At 46.6% G+C, this 19,380-nt stretch overlaps 1 protein-coding gene across 1 annotated transcript in view; it reads left to right on the forward strand.

Annotated features, from left to right (window-relative positions):
- Tmem212 (transmembrane protein 212) overlaps positions 1-18,305 on the forward strand; it is a 68,458-nt gene extending 50,153 nt beyond the window's left edge. Inside the window, exon 5 of the mRNA XM_052180980.1 lies at positions 18,061-18,305. Coding sequence (XP_052036940.1) covers positions 18,061-18,305 — 245 coding nt within the window. The remainder of the gene's footprint in view (positions 1-18,060) is intronic.
- The last annotated feature ends 1,075 nt before the right edge of the window (positions 18,306-19,380 follow it).

The following is a 19,380-nucleotide window of genomic DNA, read 5'->3' on the forward strand; positions in this document are numbered from 1 at the left end:
TAGGAGACCACTTCCTGAAGAGAACACCAATGGCTCAGGCTGTAAGATCAAAACTTGATACATGGGACCTCATGAAACTGAAAAGCGTCTGTAAGGCTCTGTCAATAGGAAAAAATGGCAGCCTACAGATTGGGAAAGGATCTTCACCAACCCTACATCTGACTAGAAGGCTAATATCCAAAATTCATAAAGAACTAAAGAAGTTAGACACAATCAACTTCAATAACCCAATTAAAAATGAGGTACACAGTTAAACAGAATCCTCAACAAAGGAATCTCAAATGGTTGAGAAACACTTAAAGAAATGTTCAAAGTTCTTAGTCATCAGGAGAATACAAATCAAAACAACTCTGAGATTCCATCTTACACCAGTCAGAATGGCTAAGGTCAAAAACGTAACTGACAGGGCATGTTGGCAGGGATGTGGAGCAAGGGGAACACTGCTCCATTGCTGGTGAAGCAAGGGGAACACTGCTCCATTGCTGGTGGGAGTACAAATTTGTACAACCACTTTGGAAATCAATCTGGAGGTTTCTCAGAAAACGGGGAATAGTTCTACCTCAAGACCCAGCTATACCACTCCTGAGCATATACCCAGCAGATGCTCCACCATCCCAGAAAGACCCTTGCTCAACTATGCTTAGCAGCTTTCTTCGTAATAGCCAGAAAACTGGGAACAACCTAGATGTCCCTTAACAGAAGAATGTATAAAGAAAATGTGGAATATCTACACAATGGAATACTATTAAGCTATGAAAAACAAAGACACCATGGATGCTTCAGGCAAATGGATGGAACTTGAGAATATCATCCTGAGTGTGGTAACCCAGACCCAAAAGGACATGCATGGTATATACTCACTTATAAGTGGAAAGAGTCATAAAATACAGGTACCATGCTACACTCCACAGACCCAAAGAAGCTAAACAAGGAGGAAGGCGCAAGCAAGGACGCTTGAATCTCACTTAGAAGGGGGAATAAAATAGTCTTAGGAGGAAGATGGAGGGAGGAACCTGGGAGGGAGAGTGGACTGGGAGGGGAATGGGGGTTTCAGGATCAGGTGTGGGGAGGGACAGGAGAGATGGCCAGATGGCCATGAGAATGAATAGAAATCTGCAAATAATGGGGTGGGGAGTTGGGAGGCATTTTGAGGACATGACAGAGACCTGGGATAGGGGAGGCTCCCAAGAATCATTGCGGGTAACCTTAGCTGTGACTCGCAGCATTGTATACATGCAACCCGAAGAGGACACCTCCTGTAGCTAGGAAGAAACCCCAGTGGAGCAATAGGGACACCAACCCACTCACAAAACTTGAGACCCAAAATGAATCCTCTCTACAAGAAATACAGGGAGGGAAGATGGAGCAGAGACTGAGGGATAGACAGCCCATAACCAACCCAACTTCAGACCCATCCCATGGTCAAGCACAAGTCCCTGACACTATTAATCATGCTCTGTCATGCTTGCAGACAGGAGTCTAGCATGGCTGTCCTCTGAGAGGATCCACCCAGCAGCTGACTCTGAGGGATGCAGAGACCCACAGCCAAACATTGGATGGAGCTCAGGGACTCTTAGAGAATAAATGGGAGAAGGATCGGAGGCCCTGAAGGAGATGGGAGACTCCACAGGAAGAACAACAGAATCAAATAACCTGGATCCTTGGGGTTCTCAGAGACTAAACCACCAACCTTATGCAGGCTGGACCCAGCACCCTCCCCAGCACTTATGTAGCAGATGCACATCTTGGTCTTCATGTGGGTCCCAAATAACTGAAGCAGGGGCTATCTCAAAAGCTGTTGCTTGTCAGTGGGATATGTTGGTCTAGCTAGGCTGCCCCATCTGGCCTCAGTGCAAGAGGATATGCCTAGCCTTGCAGAAATTTAATGTGCAGGGGTGGGGGGTGAGGGGATATATTGGGGAGTCTCCACCATCTCAGGAGAGAAGGAGATGGAGAACAGATTGTGGGAGGGGATGAGCAGGAGGAGGGACAGTGAGTAGGATATATAGCAAATAAATTAAAAATTTAAAAACAACAACAGCAAAAGATCAGAGATATGATCCTTTTGTTGGTGACAATGATATCGTGCTTCTAAAATAATTTCACTTGAGGAAAACAACTAAATAATCCAAATCACAGGCTGCCCATAATTACATCATTAATTTGACAACTACAAACAGTGTAAGGGGCTCAAGAGGCTGCTGTTCACCCTACTGTAATATTTTTGCTTTGTAAGATTTTGTTGTGTAGCATTCACATAACAACTTAAGGAAAAAGCTCTCTTCTGAACACCTTCCTAGTCAGCACCCAGCCTGGCAGTGTCAGGAAACTAGAGTCAGAGCCTAGAAGGTCCCACTGTGACACAGAAGGTTCAGGGCTCAAAGCATCACTGTAAAACAGAAGAGGCACTGAGAATGTGGCTCAGTTGGTAATCACTCGTGTGCTTAGCATGCACGAGGCCTGCCTTAGGATTTCCATTGCTATGAAGAGACACCATGACCACAGCAACTCTTAGTAAGGACAATATTTCATAGGGATTGGCTTACAGTTAAGACGTTCAGTCCATTGCCATCATGGTTGGAAGCATTCTGGTATGCAAGCAGTCAAGGGGCTGGAGTAGGAGTTCAGAGTTCTATATCTGGTTAGGAAGAGAAAAGAAGAGGAGAGGAGAGGAGGGGAGGGGAGAGGAGGGGAGGGGAGAGGAGGGGAGGGGAGGGGAGGGGAGGGCAGGGGAGGGGAGGGCAGGGGGGAGGGGAGAGGAGGGAGGGGAGGGGAGGGGAGGGGAGGAGAGGAGAGGAGAGGAGAGGAGAGGAGAGGAGAGGAGAGGAGAGGAGAGGAGAGGAGAGGAGAGGAGAGGAGAGGAGAGGAGAGGAGAGAAGACCACAAGTCCTAATTCTTTCAAATAAGGCCTCCATTAGCCTGTAAACTCAAAGTGAGCCTTAGGGGACCCCCTCCCCACGGAGACTCGAGAACTGAGGTCAGATACAAAAGCAAGAGATTTATTGTTCCAGCGTGCTGGGATCATCCTGCACCCAGAGGAGAGGTGACCCCTTCTCTTTCTTTCATAAACTTTTTATACAATTTTTGAGGGCAGATTATAGCAACATCAGCTAGGCACCTAGCGATTGGTGGTTCTGGCAACCTTTACATTAATTGGCTGGGCAGGGAGGGGGACTCAGGGACCGTCCCTAAGGGCCAGTGGGAGGTTCCAAGTTGGGGCTCTCTGGAGCCGTTGGGGGCTACTTTCATCAATACCACCACAAGGCCCCTGATTCAGTCCTCAGCACTACATACTCTTTGTGTAGTAGTGTATATCTATAATCACAACACTAGAGAGGCAGAGGCAGGAGGATTAGGAATTCAAATTCATCCTTAGCTACTAACCTAGGCTACATGAGACTCTGTCTCAAAATAGTTTAATATTTAATTTAATGGTAGATCACTAACTCAAACTCATTTTAATAAGAAAGGAAATTAACAGACTTCATTAATAGAGAAGTCTAAACTGAGGTCTTACAAGCTTTAAACATGGTGAGGAACACAGATACTTGGGAACTCTGCTTCTGTCCTAACTGTATCTCTCTACTCCACTTCCTAGATGTTGAACTGCCCTGCCCCCAATCTTTTTGGCCTGTAATCCCACTTCTGAACTAAAATGGCTTTCCCAAGGATCCCTTGCTACCTTATTTGTCAATGCAAATGTGCCATTTAAGTCCTTCCTCTGTGATGCAGAGACCATGGAAGGGTGCTGCTTACTGTCTTGCTGCTCCTCATGGCTTGTTCAGCCTGACTTCCTGTAGCACCCAGGACGACCAGCTAAGGAGTGGGCTGGGCCCACTCACAACAATCACTAATTTAAACAATGAACTACAGACTTGACCACAGGCCAACCTGGTGGGAACATTTTTTTTTCACTTGAAGTTCCTTCTTGCAAAATGACTCTAGCTTATGTCAGGTTGAAAAAACAACTAGTCAGCACATCCCTACATATTGATGTTCTCCAAAATTAATCTTGAGTCTTCTTTTGTGGTGTCTTATTTGGTGATCTTCTACCACGGGATGCAGGTTTCAAACTCAAGTTCTCAGTCTTAGCCACAATCACCTTTACCTGCTGAACCATCCCATCAGCCCTGAGTTCTCATTTTATCTGAATCCTTTCCCTGAAAACACAAGGGCAATACCCACACAAACACTCATCCCATTTTATAAGCCAAAAAGGTTTCATCTTAAAAATCATATTAGAGAACCCATACACGTCTTTTAGCCTCATCTTCTTCCACTGGCTCATGTTTGTCCATCTCTGATTGAACTACACCCCCAGACTCCCACATCCTGCCTGTTACTCCTTCATTGCAACAGTATCCCTTTCTTCTACAATGCCTGCTCTTTAATTAGGGACTGACTACCTGTGCTAGACACTCTGTAACGATTTCTGCATTTCTTCTTGCTCTGCATGTTACGTTGTACTCTTCTTGCCTTTTTGGGTGAATGAAACAACGCTTTGACTTACTTTAGCCAATAAAATCTAAGTGCAAGGGTTGGGGCGATGCCTCAAACAGCAAATGCTTGACTGCTTGTTATGCAAGCATGAAGATCTGAGTTTGAGCTTAAGAACCCATTTTAAAACATACACCACAGTGGCATGCTCAGTGGCAGTGCAAGGGAAGAAGCAGGCAGGTTGATAGATCTCTGGGGCTCACAGGCTGCCCAGCCAGCTTAACCTACTTGCTAAAGTCTTCTGTCTTTTCCTTATTGATTAGTGGTTCTTTAAGTACTCTGGCCACAAGTCCTTGGTGAGTTCTGAGACTCACAAATGCATTCCTTCATTTTTGTGCTTCGCCTTTTTAACCTTAATGTTGTCTTTTGATGATAAAAACTATTAATTTTGCTGAAGTTCCACATGCCAATCTTATCCTTGGTCACCAATTCTTTTGCATGTGTTCTGTTGAGTAAGTTTCCACTCCCAAGCAGCAACATTATTTCTCTATATTAAGTTCTAGAATTGAATTATTTTTACGGTTAGGTTTTGGTTTTGTGAGTTTGGTGTTTCTGTGTGTGTGTGTGTGTGTGTGTGTATTTACATGAAGGAGTCAGGGAGCACACTGTATTATAACAAATATGTGGACATAAGAGAACAACTTTCAAAAGTTCATGCTTGACCTGACTAGGGTTAAATCTGTTTTACCCTGATTTTACCCTTTTAGCCCCCAACCTCCTGAAACATGTCACATCCGTCTTGGTATCACATTCAGGACTTTCCATGAACCTGATCATACCCAGATACATAACCAAAAATAACTGCTGAATGTATAGCCAAAACAAATATTGCCAGGTTCCCCTGACCTACCCCTGACAATGATGTCATTGTGGTTTTTACCTTTATACCCATTGTACTCCTGGGCTTTGTTGTCAAGAGTTCTTTGGGACAAAGGGCTGCTCTCAGTCATGGGCTATTAAAGGACTCTAATTTGGCCTTCTATATATGGTGGCTGTAACTTCATACCTTGTTGGAGCCTGGTCTCTCGTTCCCATTGCTAGTCTGTGCTGCGTACTCACGGCCAGGGGGCCCATGGCACTCCTGTCTTCAGTTCCAGGCTTATTGTAGGAGTGTTAGGATTACAGAAGCACATCACTGCTACTACTTTTTTTTTTAGATAGTCTCACAGTCTAGCAAGGACTACCCTGGAATCACTCTGTAGACCACACTGCTCTGGGACTCACAGTACCTCTGGCCTCTGGCTCTTGGGTGTTGGAATTAAAGGCATTGCCACTACACCCAGCACACAGACTTTTTACATGTGTTCTGAGGTGTGAACTCAGGTCTCCAGGTGTGTGTGGCAAATGCTTTTACCCACTGAGTCATCACCCCAGCCCCAAATTCAGAATTATAAGTCATATATAATTTCTTTTCTAGTATAATGTGAGGTCTGGATCAGTGTGTGTGTGTGTGTGTGTGTGTGTGAGTGTGTGTGTGAGTGTGTGTGTGTGAGAGTGTGTGAGTGTGTGTGTGTGTGAGTATGTGTGTCTCTGTGTGTGTGTGTGTGTGTGTGTGTGTGTGTGTGTGTTTGAGACAGAATCTGGCTGTACAGCTGTGGCTGATCTGCAGTTCCCAATGTGTACCATGCTGGCCTGCAACCTGCAGTGATCTTCCTGCAACCACCGCTGCCTCCCACGTGCCACCTATCATGCTTAGTCAGGTACACTGACTACCATGTTTGAAATTTTTGTTTTTCTTTGTTTGGGGTTTGGGGTGGGTGTGTTTCTTTGTTTTTCGAGCCGGTCTCACATAGCCCAGGCTGTCCTTGAACTCACTATGTTGCCAAAGCTAGCCTCTAACTGCCCCTGCCTCCATTTTGCGGGTGCTGGAATTCCTGGTGAGCTCCACCTGCCCAGTTCTATCTCAGGGTGTTTGTCCCCCACCCCGCCCTCTGTCTCCTCCCCCAGCCCCCCACTCCTACCACCCTTGCCAGGGGCTCTCTCTAACTCACAGGGATCAGATTGGCCTGCCCATCTCCCAGGTGCTGGCATCAAAGTCATGCAACAGACACCACTCCCAGCTTCTCACAGGGTTTTAAAGCTTCTCACAAAGACTGCATCTGATAGATGCCTCCCACTATTTTTCTGCTATTAATTAGCTAACTAATTAATGTTATCAAACCTGGGCCCCTCTGAGGTAGGGCGATTTTACAAACTGAAGCAAGAAAGTGAAAGCGCCAGCTGTTGGTGTGCAGGAACTTAGCACCCTCCCGGGAATGCACACCCTTCCCTCAGCACCCTCCCAGGAGTGCACACCCTTCCCTCAGCACCCTCCCAGGAGTGCACACCCTTCCCTTAGCACCCTCCCGGGAGTGCACACCTTTCCCTCGTAGTTCAAAGGCACGCGTTGAAAAAAGGAAAGCATCCTTGTTAGCTTGCTTGGGTTTGTTTACCCTGTTTATTTGTTTTTGTTTGTTAAGACTGTGTCCTACATAGCCCATAGTGACCCCAATTTCACTACGTAGTCAAGGCTGGCTTCTATTACACTCTGTGGTTATGCGATGAGATGCTGTCCTGTGGTCCCGTTCTGTGGCATCATTCTGTGACTGTGTTCTGGAGTTCCATTCTGGGGTTCCATCTTACAGTTCCATCCTGTTGGTGCCGGTCTGGGGTTCTGTGGTTCCTTTCTCCTTGTTTTGGATCATCATTTCCAAACTGACTTTTTAAAATTTGGTTTTGTATCTCCTGAGGATGAAAAAGCCTTTCTGAACTAATGGGCCTAAACAATATAGTAGAAGAAAAAAATTAGTTAAATATTGATTAAGAGAAATCAATATTAAAATTACAAAATTATTCCAACATCAAATGATGTATTAACAATGACCAAAGACCGTATTTCTAAAGGCTTGGCTGCACACACACCACAAGAGATGAATACAGCAAGCATTAAGGTCTCCTCCTCCGCACCTTCCCTTCCTCACCAGTTCTGAGGATCACTGTGACCTTATTTTCCTCATGTAGACAAAAGGTCTTATCTCCAAAACTGAGACCGGCCACTTCAAATAAGAATCAGTTCTTCCAAATACATGCACATTGTGAAAAACCCGTGTAGCAAGGCTGATAGCCCTTCCTTCTAAACACATTTCTCTTTGCCCTGGTGGTTGCTTCATTTGGGTTTTGCTGTGCTGGGGATCTAGCCCAGAGTCACACGCAGGCTTTGCAAACTCTCTACCCATCCACCTTAGAATAAAACCATGTCTCAAAACATAGAGTAGAGCAGGAGCTATTTACCCAGCTTCCAGAGTCCCAGGAAAGAAGATGTTGCCTTAAAGCCTGGCCAGGGTGATCCCCACTGAATGACCTGAAAGCGAGGTGCACCAGAGCTTAGACACCCACAAGAGGCTTAGAATACTTGATTCTCCCTTGCTGCTTCTATTGGAGTTCTCTGTATTCCTGCTCTACACGCAGGGATGGACAGAACAACTGGAAACTGGATGCACTTGAGCAGAAGTAGCAGTTACCTTGGGAGAGAGTCAATTTTATACATAGCTGATTCCTCCAGGTGCAGCCCACCTACTACTAAGAAAACCAACCACACCATACAAAAGGCTTGCTCGGAGGACAGATGGCTTGCTTCTGGTGTGCCCGAAGAAGATCTATCTAATGGCTCATTTAGAAGAGTAAACATTAAGGCTCTCAATCATTCACTAAGTCCAGTAGCAACAGCTCTGCAAGTTGGCATCTAGAAGCCGAGATAGAATGGGAAGGGACCACTCATCAGTACAAGCCACCTCACCACACCAGACTGGTTATATCTCTCCTTCTCTCAATGCATAAAATTCTTACCAGTAAGGTGGAAATCTTACTGCCTAAAAGCTGCTCAGTGAGGAATAGCTTTGGTGCCTTTAAAATTTTTTTTATAAAACTTTATAACGTGTGGATGTGCAGGTATGTACAAGCATGTGTGTTCCACAGAACATGCATGTGTGGGGGGTTAGAGGTCAGCTCTGTGGAGTCACTTCTCGTCAGCCTTTTCATGTAGGTTCTGGGGATCGAACTGTGATCATCAGACTTGCCCAGCAGTGTATTCGCTGACTGAGCCGTCTGTCTCGGCATGTATTGCCAGTTTCTACTTTTTGGCTTTGGTTTTTCTGTTTGTCTGTTCTTGTTTTTTGAGATAGGATTTCGCCATGTAGCTCTCGAACTCAAGAGATCCATCTGCCTCTGCCTCTCGAGTGCTAGGATCAAAGGCATGCGCCACCACTGCCCAGCTAGTTTCTATTTTTTTTTAAATTGCTTTTTTTTTATGTATGTTTGCTTGCTGGGAGGTGGGGAGCACTTGTGGAGGTCAGAGAACAACTGGCGGGAGTGGTCCCTTGTAGCATTTGTGTCCTGTGAATCGGCTGCAGCAGGTCCTTGGGCTTGGCAGTGAGTGTCTTTGCTGGCGGAGCCATCCGACTGCCCTCCCCTCCCCCTGCCCCCCTCCCCTGTTCTTAGCTTTTAACTGAAGTCTCCACTTGCATGGCTGCCTTAGTGAGAAAGCTGAGCTGCCCCTTGATAGATTCCTGTGTGCCTCAGGGGTCGCCTCCGCACTCTGAGTCACTGTAAATGTCTTCCATCAGTTCTGTTCTATGAAAGGGTCTTGAGCTTCTGACGCGTGAAAACCACAAACCAAGTCCTCCAAAACGGCAACTCGGGCACAGTGCCGTGGCTCTACCTTCTTCTGGAATCAGAAAGGAAAGAAAAGAGCACATTTCATTCCCGAGTTGGGGAGCATCCGTACTGGGGCACTATCAGTATATACGATTACCCCTCCAGCAGGTTACTTAACCCCAATGCCCCTTCCTCCATCTGGAAACTCAGAAGATAAGCAGCGCACAAGAGCAACACTGTTGCACAGGCAGCTGGCGAGAGACTGGAAAGCACTCTGCAAACAGTAAGTGCAGGCCTTCCTGCCTTGTCACAGGCTGCTTTCAGACCCATCTAGAAAACAAAACAAACAAACAAAACACCCAAACAACAGCAACAGAACCCAAGCTCTAAACTGAACAGTATGCCCTGGAAGAAAGTAAGGCAGAAAGGGAAATTAGTCTGAAATAGGTCTCCAACCCGCCATGAAAAAAAAATGGCGCCTCTGAAGAAAAATGGAAGCAGGACGTTTCGATAGATGGGGAATGTGAGAGTGCAGTGTGTAGCACCCTGCAGACAGACTGATGCCTTCTGTCCTTCCACTCAGCTCCACACAAAGCAGACTGTGTCAAACGTTCCCTTTTGTTAAGATGAGAAGCTTAGAGTGGAATTTCCAGGGACAGCGAGGTGGTTTGGTTTGGTTTGGTTTGGTTTTGCTTTTTCTATTAAATGTGAGGTTTCCTGTGATGGGCCTCCCTTCCAGCCAGCCAGCAGAGTTCAAGGTCAGTCTGTGCTTTCAGGGTAAACTGTAATTCTCTAACTAACAAGATGGCCTTAAAAAGACATGTTCTCAAGCCGGTGTCCAACCAGACAGACAAAGAAAATGTGAAATACATAGGCACATATATGGATATCTTAATAAGTAATGAAATCATGCACACAGGGAGAAGAGATGCACACAGGGATGCATTAGAGAAGTTGCAATCACGTTGAGTGAATTAAGCTAGCCTCACAAAGACAAGACTGTTCTCTTTCACATGCAGCTCCTAGAATTATACAGACACATACTCAGTGTGGTGGTGCACACCTTGAATACCAGACCCTGAGAGGCAGAAGAAGGCAGATCCCTGATTTTGAGGCCATCCTGGTCTACATGGTGAGTTCCAGACAAGCTAAGGCTATACAGTGAGATCCCATCTCAAAAAAATAGAAAGAAATTAGAAAAGAAGAAATCAAAAGTACAAAGCAGAAGCATGAAATCCTCTAGTGGGAACAGAGAGGGACTAGCGGGGAAGGGAGGGAAGGAAAAAGGACAGTGTAGGGGAAATTCTCAGGATACGACATTCGCTTCCATGAGGATATCCAATGGACGCAGTTCCATGCACAATTAATGCACAAGGAAAAAGATGAAAATCCCCTAAAAAGCAGCCAAACAAGATATATTCTCGGCTGTTTAATTAACTGTCAGTCAACAGATGTCTTTTGACCAGCGGCCACCATGTGTAAAACTTTGTGTTAAGCTCTCTGTGTCAGATACAATTTTAAGAAATAGCAAAATGCAAAACAAAAGATAATCGTGCTTGCTCGTAAGAGCTCTGAATCTAAGTGGACAGATAAGGCGTACACATTTGACCAGATACGTGCATGCCACCACCAGGCTGACTAGCTCAATACTAAGTGGAAAAGGAAGGGATGAACTGATCTGGACCAGAGTGGACAAGAGAGGCTTCTAAGAACAACCTAAGAGAGGTGGTGGTGGGTCAGTGTGGGAAGGTGTCTAGAGAGGGAGATGGAGGCAGAGAGGAGAAGACGACGGTTAAGTAGTTTGCAGGTTAACGGGAGAATCTTCTACAGAACTCATTCGAAGATGAGAGGGCGTCGGACCACAGGGATGGCTCAGCAGGGAAAGGCCATTGCTCAGGTGACTGGAGTTTGGTCTCCAGGATCCCACAAGTTGTCTTCAGGCCTCCACACTCACAGCATGGCATGCACACACAAACATGTCCCCTCCCACACCAGCTCCCCCTCACACAGAGTGTCTTAGGGTTTTATTGCTGCGAACAGGCACCATGACCAAGGCAACTCTTATGAGGACATTTAATTGGGGCTGGCTTACAGGTTTAGAGGTTCAGTCCATTATCAAGGCAGAAGTATGGCAGCATCCAGGCAGGCATGGTGCAGGAGGAGCTGAGAGGTCTACATCTTCATCTGAAGGCTGCTAGCAGAATACTGGCTTCCAGGCAGCTAGGATGAGGGTGTTAACACCCACACCTACAGTGACACACCTACTCCAACAGGGCCACACCTTTTAATAGTGCCACTCTTTGGGCAGAGCAGATATAAACCATCACACATGGTGATGCTTCCCTGTGAGGAGTAGATGCACTTCCAACAGGGAATGAAGGCGGACAGACAAAAGTAACAATGTTTCCTCTAGAGACCTCTTCATACCTAGGCTACCACTGGAAGGTATCGCCCAGTCTGTCAGAGTGTCTTGCCCCTTTGTTAGTCATTTTTATAAATATCCTCATGGACTGGTACAAAGGCATGTCTTCTAGTTGATTATAAATCCAACAACCATCAAAGTTATTTATGAGATATTTGGGTAAAATGCTTAGTACCAGAATGAGTTTCAAATCCAATACAGAGCAGCAGAACAGCTGCATATATTATAAAGTCTGTCTGACTGTCTGTGGTGCATTAAAAACAATGTTGGGGGTAGACAGAAGTTAAGATATATCGCTAAATCAGAGATTCCCCAGAGACATTGCCGGGAAAGTGGCTCAAGGGTCTGAGTTAGCAGTTGAGACTCCTGTCATCTTAGGTTGGAAATAACAGTTGCCTATTACTGTGATGAAGACCATGACCAAAAGCAACTTGAGGAGAAAGTTTATTTCAGCTTAAAACTCTCAGATGGGACTTTGTCACTGAGGGAGGTCAAGGCAGGAACTGACCTCTGAACTGAAGAAGCACAGTAAGCAGTAATGAACACCCTGGGGCTCCACAGTCAGCCAGCGGCAGAACACACGCACACGTGTGTGGGGGCACCTGTTAAATACGTGCGTGCTTCTGTACACATGAACGCACACAATAGACTGAAGTTCTTTTCTATTAGTTACTTAGAAAGCTCAACCCAGGTACTGCACATAAGACTAAAACAGGTGAAATCAGGAGGTGGCTTCGTTACATAGAGCAGCGCCTTTTAGTTTAAAATCCTTAAAAAGGCTTTAAGGAAGTTTCAGGCTGCAGCAGCAGCTGCCACCGCTGCTGAAAAAATAAATATAACCTACACATTTGTGTCCGAATCAGTCTTTGCTTCTAAACACTGCTTTACAGCAGGGCATGGTCCCTTGAGCTTGGAATTCCTGTCTTGCATAGACATAAGGACCAGGAGTTCAAGGCTAGCCTGGGCTATATAAAGAGAGTTTAAGATCAGCCTAGGCTACCCCAGACATTGTCTAAAACAAAACAAAGAAAACGATTACATATCCAAGTACACTAACTTTTTTTATTGCAGGAAACTGAGGTCCCCTGTGACCTAGATTCCCTGTCTTCTTCCTCCCCTTCCCTCCACCTTTCTTTCCGTCCTCTTTCCTCTCCACCTCCTCCAGTTCTTTCTTACCCCTTTCCCTTCTCTTCCCTTCTCTTCCTCCTCTTTTCTCTTCTGGTCTCCCCTTCCCCCCTTTTGTACTCCCCTCACCCCTAATCCCATCCCCTCTCACTTGAATACCCCGCCTGAAACACAAGGACGCTATTGATGTCTTCCAGGACCTTAACTGGAAGAACAACTTTATCTCTCTGGCAGCCAGACACCACACAAATGTTTGGTTTTGCCTGTATCACATAGTTAGCAAGGTCCTTACAGGTTCAAGGAAAATGATTGTAAGACTTCATGAGGAAGACTCAACATTCTGGAAAAAAGAAAAAAGAAAAACAGGTAAGTATGAGGAGAACCAAAATCATGTCAAAGACCCACAGCTAGAGGTATTCTACAGGGAAAGGTCGTGCGCTGTCAGTTAGGAAACCAAGTAGCAGGATAATTAGTAAGGGTCTATTCCTGCTGCTCTCACCCCCATCCACTGAGACCATATAGCAGCTCCGGAGAGATACTCAATGTCTCATTTCTGACCTAGTCACTGAACACTGCCATTCAAATTGTTCCGACCACAGGAAATCCCGATGGAGAAAGCTCTTCAATCTATTTTCCCACGGTGGGCATAGGTTTCAACAAGCTTTAAAGGGCAACTCCTCGGTAAACCCTGTAGGCTCCCTTCTGCACTCCCTCCTCAAACTGCCATGGGGGGCGGGGGGGGGGGGGGGTAAAGGGCTACAGCAGGCTGAGGATCCAGCTCCAGTTGTAGAGAACTCGCATAGCAAGCATGCACAATGTCGATGTCCTGCCTTCACCTCCCAGAATTCCCAGGAGCACATAAGCCAGGAATGAGGGCGCCTACCTGTAATCCCAGCACTCAGTGGGTAAGGGGGAAAGTCACAAGTTCAAAGTCATAGGTGACCACATAGTGAGTTGGAAGCCATTCTGAGTTACATGAGTCGCCGTCTCAAGTAATCAATAATAACAATAACAATAACATATGTATATATAGTAGAGAAAATATTTGTCTTAAATTCGGTACCCTGCACAATGACTCTGCCAACTTTGACTGCCCAGTCATGATCCATTTTTTGTGAGACCGAAAGGGTCAGATTTACAGTTCTCTGGAAAATGAGTGCCCAAAGACCTGATTCCAAGGACTCAAGCTGTTTTTCAGGCATTCAGAGAGGTTGGCTTAGGCACTCCTGGTCCACAGGAAATCTGAAGGCCGAGCTTTCCACTTTCCCTCCCTCATACCAAGCTAAAGAACACAAAGACCATACCTGAGCTAGGATGTGCTACAGGAAGGCGTTGAGGAAGCGATCATGGAGCCTTCTTTGAGAAACTGCATCACAACCCAGTCCTTTCTCAGACACCATGAGTTAAACTGCTTCAAGGAAGGTCTTACGGTTCTGGTTCCCCGCCATGTGGGATTTGTTGAGTCTCATTGGATCCTAAAGAGCTTAGGATGCCCACGAGGCAGTAATATGTGGAGTAGAGCTTTATCTCTGGGAGGGAAGCAGGATCCTTCCTTCCTTCCTTCCTTCCTTCCTTCCTTCCTTCCTTCCTTCCTTCCTTCCTCCCTCCCTCCCTCCCTCCCTCCCTCCCTCCCTCCCTCCCCTCCCTCCCTCCCTCCCTCCTTCCTTCCTTCCTTCCTTCCTTCCTTCCTTCCTTCCTTCCTTCCTTCCTTCCTTCCTTCCTTCCTTCCTTGACAAGGAGCTGGCAATGTTCTTTAGAAGAGTTTGAGTGAAGACAAGCAATTCTCTAGAAAAGCATTATAGCTTTGCACAGAAACGCGAAGAGCTCAGTCCGCTGACAGGTTGGACTCACAGGGAGATGACAAGCTGGAATGATGGTCCTCAGGTGTTGGGAACAAGAGATGTACCCTGTTGTGAGACTTAAAGGAGAATGCCAAGAAATGTCACTACCAAAAGTTCCTCAATGACCTCCATTTCAGGCGACTGAGAAAGGAGTGTTCTTATTGGAGGACGGCTTCTGAGAAAGGGGTGTTCCTATTGGAAGATGGCATCTGAGAAAGGGCTGTTCCTATTGGAGGAAGGCTTCTCGGGCTTGGCTATTAGTACTTGGAAGAGATGGCCAGAATAATAGCAATGGGATCTGGGGAGGAAGCCCCCGGGGTAAAGTGCTTTGACCCTATGCGCGGTCAAAACAGTTATGCATGGTAGGATGTGCTCACAATCCCAGAGCTGGAGAGACAGGGACAGGCAGGCAGATCCCTAGAGCCATTTGGCCAGCCGGGGTGCTCACCTAACTGGTGAGTTCCAGGCCGTGAGAAACTGTCTCAAGAAAGACAGTTGATCTCTGGCCTACTCACACACATTTGAACATACACACACACACACACACACACACACACACACACACACACACACACACACTAATACAGTTTGTGAACCAACAGGAACAGACAGATGGCCTCAGCCATCAGCTGAGGATGTGTCAGGTAAGGGTTGTTGACCTGTGGATTGCACCAGACAAGTCATGCGAGGATGAGTTTCACGAAGCTGACTCCCCATGGGCCCAGCCCGCCCCTAGAGCTACCCTGATTCCCCTACGGTACTTTTTTGCTGACTCGGGTCCTGTTCTTGCTCCTAGAGGGTCTCCAACCTCCACTTCCATTCTTCCTCGGGCCTTTCATTCTCTTCGGTTGGAGCCCATAATGTGACAATGCCATGCCTACAAGGCTCCACAGTCCAACCCTGTTGTAAGACCTCCCTGATGTGAGACCTCCATGATATTCCCTGGTCATCCCTCATCTCATGCCCTTGTCTTGCCAGCCAGCCCCAGGACCTCCAGCTGTCATTTATAGTGTTTATAGTGACATAGTTTATTTATTGTTTTTAAATTTTATGTATATGAGTACATTGTAGTTGGACAGATGGTTGTGAGCCATCATGTGGTTGCTGGGAATTGAATTCAGAACCTCTGCTAGCTCCAGCCCAAAGATTTATTTATTATTATATCTAATTAAACTGTAACTCACCAGAAGAGGGTGTCTGGTCTCATTACGGATGGTTGTGAGCCACCATGTGGTTGCTGGGATTTGAACTTGGGACCTTCAGAGGAGCAGTCAGTGCTCTTAATCACTGAGCCATCTCTCCAGCCCCAGTGGTGCAGTTTATTATTTGCTCTTAATCTCCCTTCCCTGCAGCCACAAACTCAGACTGTGTCTCTTTTGTTCTCTTTACCATCAGGGTTCATCACAATATATGACTTCCAGAAAGAGCTACACAAATATTTGTTTAACATAACACTACAAACAGATGTACTGGAGTCGAAACAGGTAAGAGAGTTCCCCCAGACTCTCCTAGATAATTAACGACAGCCCTTGGGTGGGTGAGAACTCGGAGTCAAAGCGGTGAGGATGTGTGAGGTAAGGATTGTTGCCGTCTATGCAAAGACCTGCGGATTGCACCAGACAAGTCATGCGAGGATGAGTCCCTCGAAGCGGACTCCCCGTGGGCCCAGCCCGCCCCTAGAGCTACCCCGATTCCCCACAGTTACTTTTTTGCTGACTCAGGTCCTGTTCTTTCTCCCAGAAGTTCCTATCTACACAGTAGGACAATTGTTTCGGGCTCCAGTTGCAGCTTTTTATTTCCAGTGTTTATTTGGGGAGGACTGAGAAGGGCGGAGGACTAAAATCCAGAGGAGGGGGAGGGGCTGAACAGCACTCTATTTACAGCCTCTGTATAAAGCCCACTTTCTGATGTTATCAAGAGCCTGACTCAAGAAGAGATACTTTATTTATTTACTTTTTTTTTGTTAATATTTTAAAGGAAATCTTAACCCTAGTTCTGTAATTCCCCAGAGGATCTTCGGTAGCTCAGAGAGTGACGAAATCCTTGAAGTTGATTTGAAGTGGAATCACTCAGTCCAGTAAACATGTCACACAATACACTATGGGGCCCGGGGAGGGGGCATCATGAAATCCAGTAGGTCAGCTTTTAAGACTCCGGAAAGGACAGTGAGTGCTGGGTGGTGTTGAGAATGGTTTTGTTTCTGTAACCTCATCTGTCCTCCATAATTACCTGTTTCTGCTCATAAATGCTTTGGGAGACAACAAGGACCCTAGACTCCCTAGCACCGAATACGGCCCACTGATCACATCACAGTGTCTGAACTCACAACCCTCTTAGCAGGTTGATGTGGTGGTTATCAGTACTACATATCGGCCTTGGTGAAGTAAACAACTCCAGGTTCGAGTAGCTGCTTCAATCTGCCAATCCTTTAAGCCTGTGCTTGCCATCAGAGCTGCACCCTGGTGCTGGCTGCGTCCTTCCTACACATAACCAAACCCACTGTCCATCACCACAGGCAGTGTGACCTTGTGTGTGCTGAGGCCTAAGTCCTCCTACACATCCTTTTGAGGCAGAGTGTCAGGCATCCCGGGCTGATCTCAAACTTGGTAAGTAAAGTGAAGATGCCGACCTTGAACTCATCTGCTTGCCTCTAACCCCCAAGCACTGAACTTACAGTTGTGCACTGCCACACTTGGCTGTATGTGGTGCTGGAGATCAAACCCAGGGCTGAGGGCATGCCGGGCAAGCACGATTAACTAAGCTATGCCCCTGCCTGAACCTGTAAGCCAGCCCCAGTTAAATGTTGTCCTTTATAAGAATTGCCACGGTCATGATGTCTCTTCACAGCAGTGAAGTCCTAATACAGCTGCCAAGAATCCTAAATTCACCTTCGATGCAGAGCGCATCTGCCTTCCTCTAAGAAGACAGCCCATTATTTCCAGCCACAACGGCTCTCACAACCAAAGAAACACAGTCTTGTGCCCCCATGAAATTTAGGTAATTTATGATCAGACAAGGATTAAAAACTCCAATCTTTGAAATTAAGTAATGACATTTGGAAACACCATCCCTAAAGAAATAGAGGGCAGAATTATTTTGCCAACATAATATTCTCACTTATTATGTAGGAATTTCCCATAATACATCCTATCATGCTCACTTCCCAGTCTTCCCATGTCTGCCCCCCAGCCCTTCTCCTCCCCCAAAAGAAGAAAGAAATAAACCAAAACACACACACACACACCACACACACACCTCCAAACGTCCAATTTGGATTGCCCATATACTCATTAGAGTATAGTCAAACTCCCAGTGGCCAAGTCCCTAGAGAAAACTGAGTCCTTCTTCACTGCCCTGCCCCCAGAAGCCATCAGCTGTGGAGAGCTACATTTCAGCATCCTTATCACAATTTTTAAGAGTTCCCTTCAATGGTTTCCTGTCTAGGCTATGAGTTGTCACAGAAGCCTCTTATGACTCTCTTTGTTAACTATGAGTCGAAAGTCACGGATATCACTGCAAAATGAGCTCTTTTGCCCATTACAGTCAATGGGAGCGTGGATCTTAAATTCCTGGTGACAGCACAGAACACTGACAGCCACATGCCCAACAGCATCAGCACAGGCCACAGAGATCAACGCAGCCTTCGGGGCACGGGCCACAGACATCAATACGATTTTCAGTGGCAGTCCATGGACACCAGCATGGATTCAGACGGCAGCGGGACCGTAGACATCAGCAAGGTCTCCTCCATCAGCAACACAGACTGCAGATCTCAACACAGTGTCTGACAGCAGCATAGAAAACAGACAGCCTCATGGTCCTTGGCAGTAGCCCAGGACACTGACATGAATGTGACTTCGGGGGCTGTGGTACAGACTGTGGACACTGACATAGCCTTCAGTGGTAACACAGGCTGTGGACATAGCCAGAGATTCTGGCTGAGGTAGGACCACAAACACCAATATGGCCTCGGGGGGCTGCCCAAGCTGCTGGCATTGGCATCAACATGTCTATCCTTGTCTTAGGATTTTACTGCTGTGAAGGGATACCATGACCATGACAACTCTTATAAAGGAAAACACTTAAATGGGGCTGGCTTACAGTTTCAGAGGTTCAATCCATTATCATCGTGGCAGGAAGCATGGCGGCAGGCAGGCGGACATGGTGCTGGAGAAGGAGCTGAGAGCTACATCTTGATCCACAGGCAATAGAAGGAGGCTATGTGTCACACTTGAGCCTATAAGACGCCATAGCCTGCCACCACAGTGACATACTTCCTCCAACAAGGCCACACCTCCTAATAGTGCCACTCCTTATGGGCCAAGCATTTAAACAGATGAGTGTATGGGGGCCGTACCTATCCAAACCCCCACACCCCTTGTCAGCATGGTCCACAGACATCAACGGGGAGTCAGGCAGTAGCACAGACCACAGGCATCCACATGGCCTTTGGTGGTAACACAAGCCATGGAGATGAACACAGCCCTTGGATACAGCAGGACCACAGGCCCCAACATGGTTCTCGGGCCACACGATCAAAGACATAAACGTGGATCCACTCACGTTAACATGACCCCTGGCTGGAAGGCAGAATTTTATCCGTGCCACTCTGTCAAAGGGTATTTGTCGCGTCTCCAGTACACGTCCTTTCTGCTGTACTCTTCTTGTCATATTGTCTTGCAAAATCAAAGCTAGGGTAGCACCAAGCAGAAAAAGCAATCTTCTCCTATTTCTGAATTCTGATGTCCCAGACAATATCAGAAAAGAGGACACATCTAAGCGCAGAGAATCGAGACATGGTAAGTTCCAGAAGGGGACGATGGCTTCCTTCCTAGGCAACCCTCCAGGGTGGGGAGAGACCTC

Source organism: Apodemus sylvaticus, chromosome 4, assembly GCF_947179515.1.
Source record: "Apodemus sylvaticus chromosome 4, mApoSyl1.1, whole genome shotgun sequence".
NCBI classification, from domain to species: Eukaryota; Metazoa; Chordata; class Mammalia; order Rodentia; family Muridae; genus Apodemus; species Apodemus sylvaticus.